We start from the raw sequence: 24,110 nt of genomic DNA, 5'->3' as shown, positions 1-24,110 counted from the left end.
GTCACTAAGGAGGTAAAATTGACTCTCTCTCCAGAACATTGATAAAATAAAACAATTTGTCAGTACTGTGCAAACCACCCTGGGTGTAGCCTTTGTCATGTCTTACTTTGAGTACTCTAACCTCCTCATTTCTACCCTTTCTTGCACACAGTTGCAAAGGCATTTTCCTAGAGTAGAAATCAGATTGCATTCGTGATCTGTTTAAAATCTTGCAGTGCTTACTTCTGAGTTAGAAATAAAAGCTGGACTCCTTTCTCAAGCTCATAAACTTTCCTATGATGGCTTCTGTTGTTCCAATTACCTATTGTATAACCAACTATACCCCAAACTTAGTCCTTGAAGCAACAAAAATTTGTAATTTCTCATGCTGCTCCAGGTTGCCTAGACTCAGCTGGCTGTGCCTTCTGCTCCATTTGGTATTGGATAAGGTCATTCATATGACTGCATTTGGTTGGCAATTCAGCTAGGGTAGAAATGTTCACCATAACTTTACTTATATGTCTGTTCTTCACTGAAAAGCTGTTTGGGGCCAGTCCCTAGACACACAAGGCCTTTCAGTATTGTATGGTCAAGTTCAAGCTTTTTTACCTGGAAAATGAACTGAAAATGACAGAAAATGAAAATGCTGGGCCCTAGGAACCCAGGAATCCTCAGTCAGAACACATGGCATCACACTTACCACATTCTATTGGTGAAAGCAAGTCCCAAAGTTTTAGCTAAGACTGAAGCACAGGGAAAATGCTCTCTGTGACTCCTCTCTCTCTCTCTCTCTCTCTCTCTCTCTCTCTTCCCCACCTTTCTGTGTTCTACTACAAGATCCTCACTATCCCCAAAAGAATTTAACTAAGTGATCACCAACTGAAACCTCTGGGACCCTTGTCAACATCAGAACAACTATAAAACAACAAGATGTCAGAGGTATACAAAACAGAGCAGCATGAGTCTTTCTTACTACATGGAGTAAAACCATCTAAGAGGGCTACTCAGGTGGAAACATGGTCTTGGTTTAAAAAGAAATAAAGTTTTTTTTTTTCATGTTAAGCAAAAGAGAAAAAGAAAAAAAGAGAAGAGGAAGGAAAGAAAGAAGAAGTGAGGGCACATAAGGGGAGGGGAGAAACAGGAAGGAGAGAAAAGGAAGGAAGGAAGGAAGGAAGGAAGGAAGGAAGGAAGGAAGGAAGGAAGGAAGGAAGGAAGGAAGGAAGGAAGGAAGGAAGGGACATTGACTAATGATGAAAACCTGGAAAGATATAGCTGAGAAAGTTGCTAATAATTAAACTCCCAGGTCTGTAAACTGGGCCAGGTCTTTTCTAACTTAAACACGAAAAAGTTTTCTTTTTAAAAAATGTGGATTCCCAAGGGGCCAGAAACTCTTCAGTGTCCACTTAATAATGATGTCACTGATCCAAAAGCCAGACTTCCGGGCAGATGCTACTCAGATTTTTTGAAGCAGGTGTGGTTTCCTGGCCCTCTCCAGAGTTGCCATTATCCTGCTGGATTCCTAGCCTGATGCTCTCATCATGCTCTAAGGACTAGCATAGAATTAGTTTTAGAATCACTATAGGATTTCGATTTTCTAACATCTAAAGGAAGAATCTATGAAGCTGAAAAGAAAGCAGAAATGCAGGATTAAACTACAGTGAAAAACCCAGAAGCAGGAATTCCCATGGACCTGACCCATAAGTCTAGTTGATCTTCTCTTCTCCCCTGAACTCTCTTCCAATCTCCCCTCACCCCTAGACTAGCTCTAATTCCCACCTGTACAAAGACTAGACCAAGCAGCCTGGACCTTCCCACACTTTCTAGGTCTCTCTGGAGAGCTGAAGAGATTCAGGGTTTCCATGTACACGTTCCCATGTACCCTTTCACCTCCTCCCTTTGTCCCTTGCAGGTTTCCTCATCAGTTGGATTGTCTTTTTCCAATCCGCCTGAGATGAGGGCTAGGAGGTCCACCAGATCTGGCCCTTGTTGGCATGGCCGCTCAATTGGAACGGACAGGCAGGAGAGCCCCGGTCTCATCTGCAGCGAGATGTGGAGTTCAGATGGACTGGGAGGGCATTAGGGTGGTAGGGGAGGGTGCGGCTTTCAAACCTCCCTGTGGCTGTTTTCTGGCAACCACCCCCTCCCCTTCCCTCAGCCTTAGTGGTAAAGGAAGCCACATGGGGGGAGGTTGGTGAATGCGGGGGGGTGGGGCGGGGGGGCGTATGCAGAGGCATTGCTGGTCCCATGCTCCCCATAAGGCCACTGTCGACAGAAAAACCATCGGCTCCTCTTTTACCCAGAACAGAAAAGGAAAGACAAGATAACCTGGTATTTGGAGGTGGATTCAGGGTTTGGTTTAAACTGTATTTTCTTATCCCAACTCAAAATTCAAATGCGGAGAGCTTCTGAGATAACCCCAGCCCCTCTGGGCCCCATCGGCCCAGGCGTCTCAGGTTCCAGCCCATCAAGTCCGGAAATGAGACGATCCATCAACGGGGGCTCCCAAGAACCCACTCTGGCCCCTGGTGCGCGGCCCGGAGGCGTGCCCCATCTGTGAGCCTCCGTCATCCGGGAATCACAGCGGTCGCCGAGCGACCCGCGCTGGCGCGCTTGGCTCACTGCTTGGCAATCTAAGCTCTAGGAGCTTTCGGCTTCGATTGGGATTCACAAGGCGGTGGGTGGCTACCGCCCTCCGCAGACCAGGCTGTTTTGTTGCGGTGGGGACTGGAGGCATGGAGAATTAGAAAAGTCCAGGGAAACCGCTCCTGGGGGCGCCTACCTGGGGCTGCTGGGAGGAGAAAGCCCTCTGCTAGAGCCATCTGGGGTGGCAGAGGCCTAGGAGATCTCACCGTAGGGACAAGGCTGGAGCACTACCAAATCTGCTTTTGAATAATAGTAACCTCAGCAATCATGTCTGAAAGATCACCACGGAGGGAAACTAAAAAAGCCAAACGTATTTTCACACCCCTGTTGTGAAGTGTGTATTTTAACATTGAAGGAACTAGCCTTCCAACTGTCCGGAATGGTTCCACGATGCTTGCCAGCTGTGGGACAGCCCCTCACCACTACCCCACCCTGAGTTTTTATCTGCCCCATCCACAAGAGAAGGGAGAGAGGCGTGCAGGCATGGGGCTTGCATAGCTTGCCAGCAGCCTGGAGCTGGGAGCATAGGGGACCACTCTTCGGGAGATCAGAGGAGTGCTTTGGGGTTCCCCAGCTGCAGAGAAGACCTTTGGCTGAAAGGTGGCAGGTTCCTGGTTTGTTCCTGGAGACGCCAATTGCGGTGAAAGACTATGGGTGAAAAACTAGGTTTTATTCTGGGTGGAGAATGAGAGAATGCCCTGTGCTCCTGCCTCCCCCATCCATAGATTGTGTGGGTCGGAAGGAGGGGCTTTGCTGGAAGAGGTGAACCAAAACAAATCTCTCACCCCTTAGCTGGGAGCCTCCTCCTACTCTGGTCGCCAGAGAGAGTGAAGATGATGAGTCTTTTCCCTTAGCCAGGAGTTTGCTGCCCGGGACCCTAGCAGAAGGGCACCTCCTCTTATTTTGGTTCCAGGCTCTGAACCTGCTCTGCCTCAAAGAGGTTGCTGGCTCCAAATAAACGTCTTAGGCTAATCAGCAAGCTCTGGAAAACTCCACCGCAGTCTCTGCCTTCCCTTCCTCTATACAAGCGCTTGTCCAGCTATAAAGCCTTTCACAGGGCCCGGATTACCCAAAGACCCAGCTGCTGGCTCCGGAGGATCCCCATGCGTTCCTGGCCCAAGAGCACAGCAACCTTCTCCTGCTCTTTAAAGAAACTGCAACGCTGTGGCACGTCAGGAGATTGCATGGAGATGAAGATACTTTCCTGGCTGTTTGGTGAGGATATTTTCTGAGTTTAGTGGGTAAGGAAAGGAGAGAAGGGACGCTGTAATACGATAGGATTGCTTCCTTCCCCCTCTTTAACGCATCCTTTAATATTTTCTCCCTTTCAGTCTAGACTTTCCCCCCCCCAGGGGAGTGACGAGTGACTGACCCTGCAAGGCTCCAGAGTCTTACTATCAGTATTCTCAGCTTGATCATAGGGTTTGCCAAGTCAGCGCTGGGCATTCGAGCTCCAAAGCAGGTTTCAGAGGAGCCTAAAACACACTCTCTGAGGTGAACTTCCTTCTTTTTTTCTTTTCTAGACAGGAAAAGACTGCAGTTCCTGTTGCCATGGGTAAAACTCCCTCAACTTGAGCCCCTCATGATCATATTCTCTATCCTGGCATAGGAACAGATGCAAATTTCATCTTCGAAACTTGATACGTTTCCCCCCCCCCTCTTTTCCAACCTGTAGGCCTGGAACAGCTGGCTAATGTGACAGGGATCCCAGCCCCTTGCACCAGACCGAGGTCATCTCCAGCTCTGGGCAGTAGCCTTAGTCTCCTCTCCCAAGGGCAGGAACTGTCAGGCCTGCAGTTCCCAGTTAATTCACAGGGAGAAGACGCTAGCTCAAGGATCTGAACTGCTCAATAATTAGTTCTACTTATTTCTTGCCATCCCAAGATTAAGATCACAGGTAACAGTCCTTTCTCCTAAGCAGCTCACACCTATTGCCAATTTAGATATTACATTGGCACGATGGAATTCACAATCGTTTTCCTTCTACACAAATTTATTAGTTCACTTCCCTACTGATGTCATTCAAGGACATGGGACATTCAGTCTTGCAGGTATTTCTTAGTAAAGACATTTTGAAGAAAGGAGCTATAAAGTCACTCTTTCCCAGATGTCATATCTACCAAGTCACTTCTGAGAGACTCTCATCCTTGTTGTCTTTCTCGTTCACTTTTTCAGGGTTTTTTTTCTTCTTTTAACACTAGAGCATTATGTGTTGTTTTCACAGATACAGAGAAAGATCCCCAAATCACCACATGGAGCACCTAAGGCTTTTTTTTTTTTTTATTCCAGCTGCTGGGCCTGAACCTCTTCCACCAATGCTCGGAGTGCTCAGTTCCGTTCTCATCGCTCCTACCAAAGTCATCATAGATATAGCTCTCAATATATCTCCAAGAAAATATGCAAATAACTTCAACAGACAATGTAAAAAGTAACTATAGTGACAAGGGTCCCCTAGGACACATCATAAATGAAATAGCCGGAAGTTGAATTTTCTCAAGATTCAGATAAAAACAATTTTTCCTTTTCCTTTTCTTTTATTGTAAAGATGATATACAGAGGTGTTACAGTTACTTAAGTCAGATAATGAGTACATTTCTTTTTGAACAGTGACACTCCCTCCCTCATATTGTCCCAGTTTTTTTTTCCCTCCTGAAGCCCCTCAACTTGTAGAGTTCATTTCCAATATAGTGTCTAGTGAGTGTCACTGCTGCATTGGTTCACCCTTTGTCCAGCCATTTCTGTGTTTCCCCTTCCCCTCCCCAGATCAGAGAAACTTACATATAAGACAAAATGTACTGTTTGGGGCACTTTTTCTTCTTTTTCTCCCTTTGGTCACTGTTTTTTTTTTTTTAATTTTTGTACCTTTTGTCTAGAAAACAAGTTTAAATGAACATCAGCTTGTCTAATAACTCAGGCCCATATTATAATTATTCATGGGTGAAAAAAAAAACTTCTGAAAGGTTTTTTAAACTATCCTCACATAACTCTTGCCTTCACTCTACAGGAAGGTCTCCTGCCTGACATTAACAAAGTTTTCTTTGTCTTCCCACTAAGAAGCAAAAATGGATTGTGTCCATAACTTAGAACCTAAAATAAGGAACCTGAAACTGACTGGAGCACTTACCAGATTCTTGGTTTGCCACATGCATAGGATGTCTGGCTATTGAGCAATTGAAGAATAACTGCCTGATGTCTCAGGCAGGGTTTTACTAGAGGATTTTATCACCTGAAATTCTCTATGTCGAAGGCATTTGTTTAAACAAATTCGTAAATGGAATGTCTTCAGGACTTAATATAAGCCTTGCTACCCAAAAGGGCATTTTTTTTTCTGCTGCCTTGTTTCTTCCATTGATCACCTTTATTGCAAAAGCAGCCTTACTTTCTCAAGATAATGTAGGAAAGTAACAATGAAATAATGGGATACAGGAAATGGCACCAGAAGCATGAATGCTGAAGCCCAAGCTCCATTTTCAGATCCTTTCCAAAATATCTTAATATTTGGCAGCATAAGCAAAAAGAAAAAATATATTCTAACTATATTTTTTATTTCCTACTCAAAATTCTTTCTCTCAGAAAAGATTTTTAAAAAAATGATTTAAAGGTAATAATAAAAAGAGATATGAACTAGATAGTCAGTGGTATATGTGCTGGGTGTAAGAAAAGGTTTTGGTGAATCGTCATGGCTGGTTTTATATTAATGGGTCTGCATTCTGTTCAATTTGGTTGAATTTCTCTGCATCTATTAGGCATGTCTGCTTTTGTGTCTGTGGGGGGTGGGGGTATTGCTGGGGTAAAGCAGGGTACATTTTCACACTAAAATGTGGGCTGAAACCTTAATGATCAAATTTCAGCTACAACAAAGCCTACAACTTTTCCATTTGAATCTCCTAAACATGCTTTTCTAATGAGTATTGTTTCCTGATTTTCATACTTTTGTTTCTTGATGCTAAGAATATGAGTTGATTGTGTAAAGAGATGCACCTAACAGCTGGGAGTGTTTGCTTTTACTTGGAACAATCTTTTCATATGCTATTCTTTTGTACATATGATATCTGGCTAAACTGTCAAAGAAAGGATTCACAGAGAGATTATATACTACATAAAGCATTATGGATTCAATGGCCTAATTTCCCCTTTATCACAATCTGATAAACCCGAAATGATGTGATATTACATGTCTGCATTGACTCACCTGTTCAACAGCTATTTCTCTTATCTGCCTTGCTTTTCCTTGTCTTCCACCCATGGTTAATGGGTCAATTCTTTCAGAATCCAACAATCCTACCAGGCCAATTTTGTTCACGTTAATCCCTATTCTCATGAGATGACTGTATTCCTAAACATCTACCGTATACATCTCCACATAAACTCTTACTTTTCTCCCAAACAAAAAATGGAAGTTTTACATTGGATTTTTTTCCCATTTGTACAAAACAGCAATTATCAGATGACATGAGATTCATAAAGACGGACTCAATAAGCAAATGCACAAATTGGAGAGAATCATTTAAAGAATCTACAGAATCTACAGGAAATCTCAAATCCAGTGTGTTTGGGCCATGCTTATCCTTGCATTTTGTCTTGATCACCACACCAATGATTAAAAACTGACAGAGCTACTATCTACTTATGTGTACATGTTGATATTTCTCACATTTGACAAAATAAAAGTAGAAAAACTTGGCAAATCTTAGTATCTTAAAGTATAACTTTTAATAAAATTTTTATCTTTTGTCAACTCTGGTTGGAATACATATTTTTGGAATATTTAGAAAGTTAATAAATTAATATAGGAAAACTTGTAGGTTTAATGACCCTATTGCAAGTAAGATTAACTGGTAAAGTTATGAATAAGTTTATTAGTATTTGTAAGTAGAATGTGTAAGATTTGTATAAGATTGAATTAATTATTATTTGAAGGTGATTGTCTCATGAAGAAAAGGTTAAAATTACTCTCCTTTGCTTTACATTCACATAGTGCTCTCTTTGTCAACAAGGAACCAAACAGAATATCAATAAGGAATAGAAATGGGAAACTATTTCAAAGAAACCACTGTCTTATTTACAAATCACATGCAACATAGTAATAATAATAATACCTACTTAATATTTTGCTTCAAAGCAATATTCATGAGTTAATTGAGTTAATCTCTTACCAATTTATATGGTGGGGATATTAGAAATATCACAAAATAAATTTCATAATTGTTACAAGTATCTCTCCTATTTGTAATGTATTTATTTATACATTGGTTTATTTATTTATACATTGGTTTCTAAGGCACTAAGCATAATACTACTGGTTTATATTCAATTACTATTTCTGAGCCACAATAATTTGTATTATATTTTGAATGATATTGTATTCACTGGGTCATCTGATCTTACTAGCCATCGCTTAGCTATTATTTCAATTTTTAGGACAGGAAAGCTAAAATCTGTAAAGGTCACAAAAGTAACATATACTGAACTCTAGACTGGACCATGTCTTTTTTTTTCATTAAAGCTGCACAGAAAGAGGGATGGAGGGGCAGGAGGAGAAAGGAGATGCAGAGAGAGGGTAGAGAGAGAAACAGAGAGGGGGGTAAGAGCTTCATTATCTGCATGTTACTGCTTTATAATTTCCACATGAAAACAATTGTTCCATAATCACTAAAATGCAAATTGTGAGGCATATAAACCTTATAACTCTTACATAATAAAAATTGACTTTATATCATCCACATATTTGTCTACACTTTTATGTAATCATTTATGTAAAAATTTTTGGGAAAATTTTAACGAAATACCCAAATACATACATAAAAGTAAGAGTATCAAGTTGATACTTCATAACCTGAATATTGAGTAATGTAATTATTGCTACAAAATGTGTTTGAAAGCTAAAATCATTACATAGATAGCTTAAAAATTGTGTTCTCATTAACACAATTTTTCATAAATAAGCAATCTATACATCTCAGGAATGTGTATTTTTTGACACATTTTGGGTTTCAGCTTGTTACTTGGTTATTTAATAAAGGAGTTTTATGGGAGGCAAATGTTATGTTTTGAAGTCCAAATATTATACAAGGAAAATTAAGGTGCTTATCACAAAGTTAAAGCATGCAATTTTTCTGTTTTAATTCCAACTGACCATGTAACAGTGGGAAGGTCATTTGATTTTTTTTTTTGAGATTCAGTTGGGGAGGGGTACATGTAACCTTGTAACCTTAATAGCCTATATCTTCCCTTGCCTACTTTCTAAACTTGTGTGGAGGATTATATTAGACAATACAAACAAATGTATTTGGCAATTTTTCCTTAAACATGACATTGTAGTACCAAGGCAACAATTATTTATTCATACATTGAAATAATTTTGAAGGAGAGAAACACTGGAATGCCATTACAATTAATGGGAACAGAGCGATTATTCTCCCAAAGAGATGTATTCTGATTTATAGAGCAAGAATGAAAAATAAGCAAGCTACCAAAAATGCAAATATGGGAATTATCCCAGTAATGTTTATTTTGCTGTTCAGCTAGAGGCTTTAGATTAATACCAGTGTGTTTTTCTTACATAACTCCGTGACATTACTGGATGTGTAATTCTAAAATCCCTGTCCTAAAAGACCCCAGGTGACCCGATAAACTTCCAGCTCATGTAAATCACAATCTAAAGAGAGAATGTAGATGATTCTCCGCAGCTCAGAGTCCAGACAATGCGCTCAGAAAGCAGAACTCACAGGACATCGAATCTAAGTGGATATACTTCATTGTCTAATGGCCCCCATTGGAGCAGGTGTCAGGTTAGTTTAAAAAAAAAAATCAGTCACTTGCATTTTTATCTCCAGCTCAATGAGAGCTGAGGAGAGATGTCTCCAAATGATGGAGACTGTTGCTATAGCATCTTCCTTCTAGATCCCTGCCCCCTTCTCCTTCTCCAACGCAAGCATAGTTTGTACCCTACCGTTTACTTTCAGGAGCCGGACACATTTCCAGAATCCAGGACTGGGTATGATGACTACACCACGGGCTAACTGGACCTGATAGGGAGATCTCATAATCCTGATGCCATCAAGTTCCTCAGGGCAGATTTATCTTTGCGGATACAATGGCAGGACAGAAAGAAAACCCAGAGAGAATTTTAGTTCCCCCTTCCCGTCCACAAATCTCATTGGTCCCCTGCACAAGCTAAATCGGAACCACCCTGCCTTCCATACAACGGGATTTCATTCAGCACTCTCGGCCGTGGACAGCTCCCTCAAGAGCGGTTCTCGCCTCTGCAGTCCGCGGCAAGGCTCCACCAGCAGTGATCGGTGCCGCACCGACCAGCTGCGCGCTCCTCGCTCCTTCCCTCCTCCCTCCAAGCCCCCGCCCTTGGCTCACTCCAGCCCACTCCTGTGGCGGCGACTTTGAGGGATTCCCTTTCCGGGCGGCCTCTGCAGTAGCACAGCTGGCCTCATTAGCTGCAATTGCAAGCATGGATCTCCGGAGAAGAGCGGTTCTCGGCAATGACAGACTCCCAGTGCTCCTGATGCTGTTCCGTGAGTAGTGTTTTGGAGATTCCCGAGGGCGCGATTCTCTTGTGACTGAGAAAAGGATCCGCAAAGTAAAGCCAGTAACACAGATTCAAAATCTGGACCTTATGTGTTGATTTTTGGGGGGGAGGGAGGTACTGGGGTGGGGAGGAGGATTCTTTTTCTTTATAATGGTGGGGAGATGGGGGAGAGTTGTCAGTGGCACAGAACTACCCTAACTACCCTCAGAGCCACACACCTGTATGGTATATCTCAGAGAGAGAGAGAGAGAGAGAGAGAGAGAGAGAGAGAGAGAGAGAGAGAGAGAGAGAGAGAGAGGCAGAGACAGACAGAGACAGACAGACAGACAGACAGAGACAGAGAGACAGAGAGACAGAGACAGACAGAGACAGAGACCGAGACCAAGACCTAGAGAGCTGGACAGACTGGTTGTGTGGGTATCCAGCATTGAGCATTGGCAAGACATATTTGACTCCAAACAACCCCCCAGGATGTTATAAACCAACAGCAATAGAATTGAATTTGTTAGCTCCACTTTGTAAAGCAAAGCTTTGTCGAGCTCTCAGATGCTAGCGGGGAACTTTGTCGCAAGAAAGCCTCAGACCCAGGTCGGCTCTCCGCTCTCCGCTCTAGTTCGCTGGACGCGTGGGCTGGGAGAGCCCTAAACTGGCCGTGTGGTTTCGTTTGTTCCCCAGACGCAGTGGCTCAGATCGTAGCAGAACAAGAGGTGGAAAATCTTTCTGGACTCTCCACTAACCCTGAAAAAGACATATTTGTAGTGAGAGAAAATGGGACGACGTGTCTCATGGCAGAATTTGCAGCCAGATTTATTGTACCTTACGATGTGTGGGCCAGCAATTATGTCGATGTAAGGACCCCCATCCTCAGCTTGCTCCTAGGGCTTGGGGCTATAGGGTACCCTCCTTCAAAGCCCCCTCCCCCGCAAAGACCTGAGGGATCCCTCCCTTCTGGCCACAGCTCTCCAGGCTGCTCCTGAATGCTGCATGGGGGTTCCAGCTTGTAACACCTTCTGCTTGCCCTGCCTGCTTTTAAAGTAAACCCCTGTGTCTCTGCTTCCCTACTGGCCGGGTCTGCACGTAGAGAATCTAAGCGCATGTTCTCCGATTTGAGAGCACGCACGCGCGCGCGCGAAAGGAGCGCCCAAACCTGCAACCTAGAGTTTGAACGCACAAGCCTTTACAGCCCCCCTCCCCTCGGGGCTCGGCACGCTGAGGGGGCACGGGGCATCTGTGTTCCCAGCTGATCACAGAACAGGCTGACGTCGCCTTGACTCGGGGAGCAGAGGTGAAAGGCCACTGTGGCCACAACGAATCGGAGCTGCAGGTGTTCTGGGTGGATCGCGCTTACACACTGAAACTGCTCTTTGTGAAGGTAATTGCTACACTGGGCAAGCCCAAGTGGGTGTGGGTAGTAGAGACAAAGAAGTCAATGGAGCGATTGACCCGCGCCTCCCCGTTTTGGTTAGGAAAGCCACAACACCTCCAAGGGCCCTGAGGTGACATGGAGGATGAGTAAGGTGCAGTTTGTCTACGATTCTTCGGAGAAGACCCACTTTAAAGATGCAGTCAGTGGTGAGTAGAGTCCCGCAGGGCTGGGGAGGGAGCCTGGAAAAGCGTACGTATAGCAGTAAGCGCAGGCGCAGACAGATTGCCCAAGGTCTTGGAAATCCAAGGTTTTGCTCTTCTAGGTCACCTCCAAGATTTTCCAGTTTGCTCTCCAGGGTGGAAGAGACAGGAGGGCCCAAGAAGTTCTCAGAGCTGGCTCATACACAAAGGACAACCTGGAGAGATCAATCAGTAACTGAGCCTGATTGTAAATGAAACAGCTCTTGAGATATTGCTGTCCTCTGACTTCTTCCTAGTGGCCTCCTGTGATTTGGCTTTGAAAGGATCACGGAGAAGGACAAAGCTTTCTTTTTATTTTCTTCTGGACCATTTGTTTTTCTTTCCTGTGCTAGGCATCCAAGAGGACAGTGGGCCTTTCTCTTTCCATGAGCCCTGGTCAACGTCAGACACTTTCCACACAGTAATACAGATTTTTTTCCAGTCATAGTCTGTAGCCACCTCAGAAGGCATTCTTTACCCCATATCTTACTCTATGAGCTTTTACTCCACATTCCAAGAATTTGAAGGTGCCTCATCTGTAATGAGTTCTTCCATCTCCCAAGCACCAAAAATGGCGGGGGGCGGGGGAGGTTGTAGATGAAGATAGAAAAGCAATGCCTCAATCTCCCTCTTCTTTTATTTCTTTTTATTGCTGCAGTGAAAAGGATTGTCTTTTGCTCTATGTCAAAATTCATATTCAAGCATTTCCCCCGGGTTAGGTTAACCAACTAAATAAAGAAAAGTAAAACAGTCGTGAAAAGGAGAATAAAAGGCAGATGTCAGAAGGGTATGGCTATGTGCAAGGACATTCACGCAGTGCAGCAGCCATCAGCCATATTTGTTTAGAAACATGTTTCATTCTTTGTCGAGCTAGTAGGAAATGTGGGAAATGAAGTCATTGCTTCTGTGTCTTTGGAATCCCTGCTGTCAGGTTTCCTGTAGTAAAAAGGCCCGTGTCTTAAGGTATCTCTTTTGGTTGTTTTTTTTTCAATGATCTTAAATAGTTATACAATTGCATCCTTAAGTAGTTTCAATTATGTCCATTTATGAGTACAGTGCATCTTGATCAATGTTACCCCTTCCATCATTCTCCTCCATCTCTCCCCTCATGTTACCTGGTTTTTACATATGTACTTGGAACATAATGACTGTATTCACTCATCCATCCTCTTTCCATGTGTGTACCCTCACCTCATTGACCACAAGTTCTAGCATTCTGGTATTCATTTTGTTGAACTGTAAAGTGTTTCAAAAGTGTTACATGGTTGGAGTCTTCCATCATGTGTACCATACTTTAGCCAGTTCATTTGTGTATGCCTTCATATGACTCCCTATACGTTTTCATGTATTATTTATAACTTAGATCTAACTTCCACACATGAGAGGAAACACGTGCTTTTTGACTCTTTGAGCCTTAGTTAATTCACTTAATATTATGGTTTCCAGGTTCATATCCCTCTTTTTCAAAAAATAATTTCCAAATCAATATTTTTAAAAAGTCTTGAAATTTGGGGGGGGGTTGTCAAAGAGAAGAGAGACAGATAAATGGACAGAGGAAGAGTGGGCAAATAGAGTCATTATATTCAATGTGCATGTGTGAAAATGGAACTACATAATTTGGGTACATAACTACATAACATGAATGCGGTTCTGGGAGGTAAGGGAAGGCAATGGAAAGGGTGTCGAAATGCATTGCAGGTAAAATAAATTGATTTGTTGAATCAAAACCTCTTTGTAAAACTGCTTAAAAATACCACCACCACTACCACTGCTACTACTACTACTACTACTACTACTACTACTACTACCCTGGCTCAGAGAGAATGGTTGTTTTTGTTCTTTATCACTAATTGATTTCATTTTTGGAGTCAGGGCCCTGAGATGGAAATACAAAGGATTGGAGGGGTAGAAAGTCTGAACTGAGAGCAAAGTACCCAGAGGGTAAGGTGCATGGACTTAGGAGCAATGATGGCTCTTCCAGCAAGGATCTTAACCCTGTTTTGTGTCTTTCCTGCAGCTGGAAAACACACAGCCAACTCCCATCGCCTCTCTGCCTTAGTCACTCCAGCTGGGAAGTCCTATGAGTGCCAGGCTCAGCAGACCATTTCTCTGGCTTCCAGTGACCCTCAGAAGACAGTTACCATGATTCTATCTGCTGTTCACATCCAACCCTTTGATATCATCTCAGATTTTGTCTTTAGTGAAGGTAAGGAGGAGGGGTTGGGAAGAAATGGGAAACAATGACTGACTTTTAGAATGGAGGAGAGAGGGATCTGCTGGGGTCCCAGGATATTACCATTTGGTTTTGCTTTAGGCTGATATTCTTGGCCTCTGTGATAATTTTTCAAAGACTGAAAACTCTGCAAGCTGAAATGTACCAACTTTTCTCAGCGGTTCTTGCTTTCATATATATATATGTATATATAAAAACACACACATATATATGCTTTCATATATATGATATACATATATATAATTTGCACACAGAAATTCGAATTGCTTTATATCCATCTACTTTTGGGTGGGGATCACCAGGTGAACTCAATCATTCAAATGCTCAAAATATAAGTGAATCCTCATCCATTTCACCTACCATCATTTCTTAAGGTGTCCACTTTTCATAAAATGAAGCTGCTAGTTATCCTCTGTTAAATAGAATGCACCTCCAACCACTTTGTGATTATTCAGAAGGCATTTGAGAATTACCATTACACTGTCCTTCAAAGAATAGCCTGGTTCTTTCTTACTCATCTCTGCATTTATTAGAATCTAACACAGGACTGACCCATTGCCGATGTCCAATTAATTCAGACTAAATTGATATTCTGAAGCTGAAGATTCAATTAACAGAGACTTCCAAATATTTATATGCCAGGCATAGAAGAATGTTATGTATTTACATGCACTACTATAATTATCTGTTCTCATGGAAGAATAGGTTATTCAATTTTAATGTGTTTTCTAGGGATTAAAACTAATTAAGCTCATAGTGTCAAGACCTTAACAGTTTTGAAGATCGGCTTGATTGTGTAAAAGCTTATGAAATGTAACAGTGTCTTTCTTAAACTAAAAATACTGAATATAATCACATATTATTAAGGACAAAAGATTCTTTAGGTAAGTACTGGACTGTGTAATATCAGTCTCCAAGGCTCCTACTGCACAGAGATATTTTAGTAGTAGTAGTGCTTGTGGCTTTTGAGGGGGGTGAGTTTCCTGATCACTTGTATTAGGCACTTCTTTACTCCTTGGCATTCCTGGTTTTATAATTCCTTACTACAATATAACCCTAACTCACTCTGGTTTATTTCTAAGTTGGTGCTGAGAAATCAAATGTCATGGATATTTAAAACTGTGCACAAACAACAACAACAAAATAAGTATTGAGTAAGAACCAGGGCTGCTTTGCTAAAATTCAGTGAGGTTCATTGCTTGAAGTTAATGATATCTTTTGTTTAAAAAAGCAGGCTGGAGGTGTGGCTCAAGTGGTATACTGAAAACAAAAGCAATTTTTGTACATTTCAAGGTTCTCGATAGGGAACATTGCTTTAGTAAATGTAGTGTGTTGAGCACCTGTAAATTTGTAAATTTGCAATTTAGTAAGCATAAGCAAATTGTACTTGTCTCATTAAAGTTTTTCTGGCTAACAATTGGTATACTCTTGTGTGGTGCCTTGAGGCTCAAGTCTTGACCCTCTTGGGAGGGGGCAGGTTTTATTCAATACCACTGGATTTTTATATCTTTGTGTAGAGGGTGATTTTTTTGTTCTGAGCTCCTTCTAACTGTGTCTTTTAGCACCTGCCCTCTACTGTGTTTTGTAAGAGATCATTATATTCCACTTTTTGGAATCTGAAAGATTCATTTTTAAGGTACCTTTGCAGGTTTTGGTACTGGTAATCCATTTTCCAGAATATGAGTTCAGTGAACTTCCAATGTGTGGCAGATGCTTGTGTATGCATGGAGCATGCCTGCTTGAGGGGATGCTGTCTGCTCTTACATCTGCACATTGTGTGCATGTATGAGTGTGTGTGTGTGTGTGTGTGTGTGTGTGTTTAAACATGGCTGTGGTTCAGTACAGCATAAGGCTTTGTCACAAAGAGTGTATCCCCTGCATAAGGAGGTTATACATGGAAGTGTCTCCAGATGCCTATATAATAGGTTCTATGAGAATAGGGTCAGTGAACTGGATTAGTAACCACAAACAGGGGCAGAGAACAGCCTACATAGGGATTGATGTCTTTATCATATAAGGCTTTTTAAGTGCATTGGGCTTGTCTACTCCTCTGATCCCCTTATGAAGGTCTCAGTTCAGCACATCTCTAATTGCAACATGCATAGAGATCTTCAGCTTCAGTGTGTGCCATTGTAGGTATGTTATTATGCAAACCCTGGTTCAATCAACCTTGACATGGGGTCTAATATGCTTCCTTGCTGGTGAAGTTCCAAGTGATTCTCCTGTTTATGGAATATAGAGAGGATTTAAAGGATTAAGAGGCAGTACCATTTAACCAGCTTTAATGGGTGGGGATTCCTCAGAGTTGTCTGAGAAGGGAAGCCTTTACAGTGTAAGATTGTCCTGAGGGAGGCTTTTGGCCTGAGGACCACTATGTAGAAGATGGGGAGAGCAAGGGTTTTCTGGAGAGGAGTGGAGGTTTATATGTCTAGGTAATGTTTCTGAATAGCCTGTGTGTGTGTATAAGTTGGGGTGGGTAGGTGGGTTGGGGGGTGGGTCTCTAGGTCAGAGTAGTTCTTAAGGCAGTGGTGGCTTGCGGCCCTATAAGTAACAAGGAGGAAGTTTCAAAGGATATAAAAACAGGCAGGGTCTAAATGGCTAAACATTTCATATTTGGACTACTAAAGGAAAATAATTGGGTTTGATGCCAGCAAGCTTTTGAGCTAATGGGTCTCAGCCTGCAGTAGAGAAATAAACAACCAGCATATAGATACCACCTTTGGCTCATTTATACCCACATTCTGGATGGCAATGATCACCCAACAGGTCAAGGCACCCCATGTTTCTCAGTTGAGGTTAATTTAACTTGCCCTTCTGCAATCGATTCACGCTACGTCCCTATGAAGGCCTGGACAATTTCTAGCAGTAAAGGCCTGGGAAAATCCTCATTAGGAAGGATAGAACCAGCCTAAGAATTGTAGTGGTTTGAATTAGGGAAACGTTGACACATAGTATCAGGAAAGAACATGATAGGATGTGAAAGCTGCTACTGTGCCTCTTCATTGAAATCTGCCACAAATATTCTAAACCTTTCTTTTCAATTCTTAGAAGGATAAACAACCAAGAAAAAAACCTGTGTGAATAGTAAATGTCCTCATATACATGTAAAATTTAGGCCCAAGGGGACCCTGACTTCATGAGCTGGGAAATTAACCCACAGTGGTTAATGTACTTGACAACTACCACGCCACTACATTGTCAGTCACTATGAGCTTCTTAAAATGGTTCCTTGCAGTGGGATTGGGAGATGCCACCAGTGGAAAACTGTTCTGTAGTGAAAATGAATACAGCTTATCTTTCTCTGTACGCCATCTACAGGACAAGGCTATATGTCAAGCCTTAGAAAGTGTTATGTAGATCTATAATTTACCTGGTACTTTTCCACCAAGAAAGATACTACCCTGGATATTTGATCAGCAGGGCCTCCAGAGTCAGCAAAGGGGAAGGAAATCGAATCCGGTTATCAATACAGTTGAGAACCATTTTGATACTTTCAAGACAGAGCCTCAGCATAGGGCCTGGTTGCCAGCCAGCAGAACTCCGTGTTGAGGTACACGTCTTCGAATCATCATAGGCATACTGTAGTTTCTACTCACCACAATCACCCATTACTGGCTGTTTTAGGGATATTAATGTTCTGGGAATTCTACCTGTCTTATCACTAAAATCCATTGGAGCTGTATAGACATGGTGAATGCCACAAAGAAAGAATGGACATTGTACTGGTTACACTTAAGCCCAACGATATGAGAATGGCAGAGTGCCTATGATGCGTGTCATGTTCTTAGAATATGGCAACATCCGATAATAATTGCTTTTATCATTTCTAATTTCCAATGCTTACATCTCAATAAGAGCACCTACCATTAATCTTTTGTTTTTTTGAAATATGTTTTATTGTTATTAAGGTGTTGTACAGAGGGCTGTTATTTTATAAGTCAAGTAATGCATATATTTCCTTTTTTTGGACAATGTTACCCTTCCTTTGCTTTCCCCCAGTTTTCCCCTTTTGTCTCTGCCCATAAGTTTTATAATTCCATTTTCCAAAATGCACATTGAATACCATACCTCTAAATGCAATTTGTAATTTTCTTCAACTATGAATATAGGCAGCAAACTGTACTTTTGTTAGAAGTACCTGCAAGTCTGTTACCAATAGAAATGTAGCTCATGCCTGTAATTCTAGCTACTCAGGAGACTGAGACCTGAGGATCACTATTCAAAGCCAGCTTGGACTAGTGGTGCTTTTCTCCTTCAACTATGTTCAGGAATAAAAGAAATGGTAGAGTTAGCCCAAGGGAAAAAAAAAAGCCAGTTTGGGCAGAAAATCCCATGAGACTCTTATGTCCAATTAAGAACCAAAGAAAAGTAAGCCAGAAATGGAGCTGTGGTTCAAATGGTAAAGTATCCACCTTGAATGGAAAAGCTAAGGAACAGCATTCAGACCCTATGTTTAAGCTCCTGTACCAGTGTGTGAGCATACACACCTTTCTACAAAATCACTTTGTTTCAAAACTACTGTGGTTGTTGTAGCCATGACTAGATCTTTTCTTTTAATGAATTTACTTATTGTTATGGTGAGAGGCGATGCACAGAGGAATTACAATTGCATGAGTCAGGTAATAAGTACATTACTTTTTGTAGTGTCTGTTGTCTTAACTCTGTCCCCATCCCTCCCTCCAATCTCCACCCACAAGTTGTATAGTTCACTTTCATCAATGTCTAGTAAGCTCCACTGCTGCACTTTTTTCACCCTTCTTCCCTTGAGTTCTGGGCCCTGCCCCCACCTTCCTGAAGATATGCACGTGAATACACTATACATAAGGCAAAGAAGACAGAATCATCAAAAACTAAAGAAAAAATAAGATAGAAAGGGGAAAAATATCTTTGGTTTTCATATCTTGGAGTTCATTTCAATCTGTATATTATTTTACATAAATATGAAGAGGCACTTAGGCATTGCACTTTTGTGTTTCTCTTCTAAGAGTATCAACTTTTGGTCTCATTGTGTGTGAGTATATAGAATCCTGTATAAATTTCCATATGCAAGTATATTTTAGATCTAATTTCTGCACATCAGAGAGAACATGTGCTGTTTATCTCTCTAGCTTGGCTTACCTCTCTTAATATGGTTTGTTCTAGTTCCATCTATTTCCCTGCAAATGACATTATTTTATTCTTTTTAATGGCTGTGCAAAATTCCATGGTGTTTGGGTACCATATTGTTTTTGATCTACTTATTTATTGTAGGCATCTATGCTGTTTCCATACCTTGATTATTGTGAATAGTGCTCTGCCATTCATTTCTAATAACTTACAAAATAGAGGGAATTTTTAGGCTATAGATATCTATAACCACTCCTGTAGAAAAAAGTCAAACCCTTCCCTCTTTCCTGCCACATCTGACAGCAGAGAGATCCTTATCTAGCAAGTCTTTTCTTCAATACACCTGGAATTTTTCAGATATTAAAAAAAAAACTCCAGAAAGCAATTAGCTTTGTTCTTTGTCCACCCTGATGCTGTTCATTTGGAGTATAATGAAGAGCACATGTAGCTTGTCTCAGAGTGTCAATACAGCTTTAAAATGCCATGGTCAGGGGCTGGGGATATAGCCTAGTGGCAAGAGTGCCTGCCTCGGATACACGAGGCTCTAGGTTCGATTCCCCAGCACCACATATACAGAAAACAGCCAGAAGCGGCGCTGTGGCTCAAGTGGCAGAGTGCTAGCCTTGAGCGGGAAGAAGCCAGGGACGGTGCTCGGGCCCTGAGTCCAAGGCCCAGGACTGGCCAAAAAAAAAAAAAAAAAAAAAATGCCATGGTCATCAAATGAAACATAGAGTAAAAGACATCCAGCCTAGAATCTAGCAACCAGAACCTAGAATGCATCATGATTTTGATGGATGCATGAGGTTTATAATCAAGGCAAGTGGGGCCTGGCCACAGGTGAGTACTTTGTTGTCTGACCTACATTTATCGCATTCTCAGTGACTTGGCTGGTTGTCACCTTTCCCAGCCCTAGACCACTCATCCAGGCCTCTGTGTCACATATTCTAGAGTGGAACCCAGCTAGAGTGAAGATTTCATCCCCATAGTGTGAAGGTGGATAAGCATTCAGAGTTCCTGAATGTAGCCTGGACTAAGCCAAGAGATGCTCTTCTCTCTGGCAGGGAGCTGGTGCCTTTCTTGTTCTGTAACTTATAGGTTGTATAATCTGTTTCTTTTTCTTTTTTTTTCTTTATTGTCAAAGTGTGGTACAGAGGGGTTACAGATTCATATGAAAGGCAGGGAGTACATTTCTTGTTCTACTTGTTACCTCCTCCCTCATTTCCCCCCTCCTCCCTCCACCTTCCCTTCTCCCCCCAAGAGCTGTGCAGTTGGTTTACAGCAAATGGTTTTGCAAGTGTTGCTTTTTGAATGGTTTGTCTTTTTGTTCTTTGTCTCTCACTGTTTCTTGTGTAGGATTTTAACCTGAGAATTCAAGGAGTTTGTGGATAAAATTTAGGGGGTCTGTAAATTTCAGTGGAAGAAATGTCCAGCCTTCCTTCTGCTAACCTCTGCTTAATAGTTAGCATTTTCTCTGATTATAAATGATGAGGATACATGGCAATATTATTAGCAGTACCTATGACTTGGTAACCAAGAGAAATGATATATACTTAGCTTGTGTTAGTTTGTCCATATCTTGAGAAGCAATATTTATGTTCCTCATTTCTTTGTCCTCACAGCTAGAATACATAGGCACCAAGAAAGAAGTACATACAATGCTGTATCTGAAATTATTTTTTAAAAGTGGACTATGGTGAATATCAGTTGTCTTTGTCACCTTATGTCTTTTTTTGCACTTGTAAGCATTGTTCTTAGTAGGTACGCACAATTTCATTATACCTGCTCCAAAATATCACCATCTCTGCTTCAGTGAGTCATCATCAGCATTGTTTTAAGTGAAAGAGAGTAGGATAGAGCAAAATTATTAGCTGTTAGCTTTCTATTATTGTGACAAAGTAGGTGACACAATGAACTTAAAAGAAGGCAAAGTTTATTTTGACTCAGAGCTTCAGATGTTTCCCTCCAGCTTCTCTTGGTCTATGGCAGCATAGTGCAACATGGTGGGAATGCATGGCCAAAGCGTCTTCATCTCATGGTGTCTGTGAAGCAACAGAGACAAGAAAGGGTTGGAGCCCCAATAACCTTATCAAGGGCACACTTTCAATGGTCTGGCTTCTTCCTACCATGCTTTACCACCTCAAGTGTCTACTACTTTTTAGTTGTTCCCTTGGATAGGAATCAAGTCTTACACCTGGGCCATTGGAAGACATTCTGGCTGCATCTTGGACTATATACGCAGAATTTGGAAGCACAGGCCTCAGCCTTTGGGAATGCATGTCTTGCTTCTACAGGACCAAACTTGTCTAAAACTCTCAGGGAAAGTTTTGCACAATCCAGGATATTCTACGTTTGAGGTAAACACTGCAGTGCATCACAGTCTACCGATTATATATGATCCCAAAGAGTCAGGGCAGCTAATGGTAACCAACATAATATAGGTGTTACCTTCCAGAACACATGTATCTTCATGATAGGTAGAACAAATGAGAACTACAAGTAGCCTTAGTTGAAGTCAGGGTTGCTGCCAGATGACCAGCACAGAGTACTTATAATATTCTGAATGGTGTAGAGGTTGGGGTGGGGCAAGGGATAGCTCACAAAGCACTTTTTATTTGCCAACTTAATGGGTAGGGTTGAAAAAAATGGGGACTTGGTTTTCTCATTATACTTGATACCTTCTTCTTTGCATTATTTTCACATCTCTATAGTTTTGTATTTCCCTATATTCTCCTTTCTTGGGATATTAATCCAAGTTGGTTCTAAAAGCAACATATGGCTATTATTTTTGAAAACTAAATTATGTTTACAGCTTCCTGGCCCCCTCTTCCACCCCCTCCCTCCACTATTCATCATCTATTTTTTTTTCTGTCTTTCTTAAGGGCTGGGATAGGATGTATTATTCCTTTCATACAACTTACCATTGATTTGGGGAGAACACTTTTGGTACTAAAGCTTCAGAATGCGTTTTAAAAGAAGTGTAGTGCTCATTGCTCATGCCTGTAATGTTAACTTTTAGGAGTCTGAGAATAGGAAGATCATGGTTCAAGGCTTCCCAGGCAGAAAAGCTCCTGAGACACCCCCTTCCCCTTCTCAACCCATAGTTTGACACAGTACCATGAAACCATCAGTCCCAGTTCCATGAGATGCTGAGATAAGAAAGGTCATGCTAAGAGGCCAGCTAGGCAGAAAACTCCACCAAACTCCATCTCCCCACATGGGAAACTGGATAGGTGGCAGGTAATTATCATCCCAGTGATGATGGGAAACCTAGAAGTAGGCCAATTGCTGCTCAAGCAAGTGCTTGGTCAGAAAGCAAGATTCAATCTTAAAAATAACCAGTGTAAATCATGGCTAGAGGTATGCACTAACGTGTACTAGTCTACAAGCTTGAAGCCCTGAGTTCAAACCACTGAATCAGCAAAAAAAATCTAACACAAAACAAAGAACAAAAAACAGTTTTTTTTTCCCCTGTAGATATGGCTTATAAATTTGGTGAAAAAATGTCTAGCTACCCACAGGAGAAAATGAGCCTGAGAAAATGTAATCTGGGCATACAGTTCTGATCAGATGTACAAACTATTTGACCACCAGAAAGTAACCTGGAGATGTAGGGTCATTAGACTATCTTGAGTGTTAGTGTTGGAATGTGGCAGCATTTTCTTTCTTGATCTAGATGATACTCACATGAGATATTAATTTGTGAATATTCATGAAGCTCTGTTACTTTAAATATTCACATATTTACAGATACAAATATGCACATATATTGAGTTCACATGTATTAAAATGTAGAATAACTTTAATGTACATATCTATTATTTTCACTGCAATGTTGGAAGTATGACAAATTAAAAATGGACAGCTTAATGTTTAGAATCATGTAAACAGCACCTAGTTGGGCATGGTGGCACTGACTGTAATCCCAACATTCAAAGGGAGACTGAGTCCGGAGGACTGAAATTCAAGTTCACTTTGGACAACATAAAAGACACTGTCTCAAAAAGAAAAAGAAAAACACACAAAACAAAACATTGCCTATACCAGGATATGACAACTGCCATCACAACAAAAACTTCTCTTGAAATATGTTTCTGCTTACATATAAGAACTTTATTGATTGGATACATTTCAGTTCCTTCCGATGTGATGGACTTTTTGGTTCTTTCTAGTTTATGATTACTTTCAATAAAGCTTCTGTGAATATTTTCAATTTTTCTAAACATTGTTTATTTTATACAATTTTCTATGCTGTATGGGTATAGTATCCTTAAACCCAAAGTTAAAAATAATGAATAATGAGGACAATAACGATTCTATTGAATACCAAAAACATTGAAAATGTAAAGAAATCACTTGTGTTTTTCTTCAAAACTGCCAAGACTCCAATAACTGAATGTAGTCCTATTGGTGTATATTTGCTTTAGATTATGATTAGAAATATTAAATGGCTAAGTCTTGGGTTTGCTGGGGAAAGTATTAGGAGCTTCTCTCTCTCTCTCTCTCTCTCTCTCTCTCTCTCTCTCTCTCTCTCTCTCTCTCTCCCCACCCCTCCTGGGGCTTGAACTCCTGAGCTTCCTTTGCTCAAGGCCAGCACTCTACCACTTAAGCCATGGCACCATTTCAGGCCTTTTCTGTTTATGTGGCACTGAGGAATTGAACTCAGGGCTTCATGAATAGTAAGCAAGTACTCTACAACTAAGCCACATGCCCAGCCCCTTTGAGAGACTGTGTCATCTCTATTTCTAGCTTAGTTTTCACAGAATTGATTTTTACTTCGAATGTTTTGATTAGAACTCACTGATTTTCTTCTTTACTATTTCAGAGCATAAATGCCCGGTGGATGAACGAGAACAATTGGAAGAAACCTTGCCCTTGGTTTTGGGCCTTATCTTGGGCCTTGTCATTGTGATAACACTTGCCATTTACCATGTCCACCACAAAATGACTGCCAATCAAGTGCAGATTCCTCGGGACAGATCCCAGTACAAGCACATGGGTTAA

At 41.4% G+C, this 24,110-nt stretch overlaps 1 protein-coding gene across 2 annotated transcripts; it reads left to right on the top strand.

Annotated features, from left to right (window-relative positions):
• The first annotated feature begins 10,087 nt into the window (after positions 1 to 10,087).
• Positions 10,088 to 24,110, top strand: Lamp5 (lysosomal associated membrane protein family member 5). 2 transcript variants are annotated; one of them, XM_048347420.1, is made up of 6 exons: positions 10,088 to 10,151; positions 10,841 to 11,013; positions 11,406 to 11,537; positions 11,632 to 11,737; positions 13,788 to 13,976; positions 23,932 to 24,110. In XM_048347420.1, exons 1-6 carry the CDS (start codon positions 10,088 to 10,090, stop codon positions 24,108 to 24,110), a joined length of 843 nt encoding a protein of 280 aa, XP_048203377.1. The 2 variants fall into 2 exon arrangements, with proteins under 2 accessions (XP_048203377.1, XP_048203378.1); XM_048347421.1 differs by lacking the exon at positions 11,406 to 11,537.

Source organism: Perognathus longimembris, chromosome 6 (genome assembly GCF_023159225.1).
Source record: "Perognathus longimembris pacificus isolate PPM17 chromosome 6, ASM2315922v1, whole genome shotgun sequence".
Lineage (NCBI taxonomy): Eukaryota > Metazoa > Chordata > Mammalia > Rodentia > Heteromyidae > Perognathus > Perognathus longimembris.
This window is presented reverse-complemented; position numbering and strand designations above follow the sequence as displayed.

Bases quoted from the DNA above. Each gene is read 5' to 3' on its own strand.
- Lamp5 (XM_048347420.1), top strand. From the start codon at position 10,088: ATGGATCTCCGGAGAAGAGCGGTTCTCGGCAATGACAGACTCCCAGTG. The intron at 11,014-11,405 runs GTAAGGACCCCC...CTGTGTTCCCAG, and splicing joins GGGCCAGCAATTATGTCGAT to CTGATCACAGAACAGGCTGA. The intron at 11,738-13,787 runs GTGAGTAGAGTC...TCTTTCCTGCAG, and splicing joins CTTTAAAGATGCAGTCAGTG to CTGGAAAACACACAGCCAAC.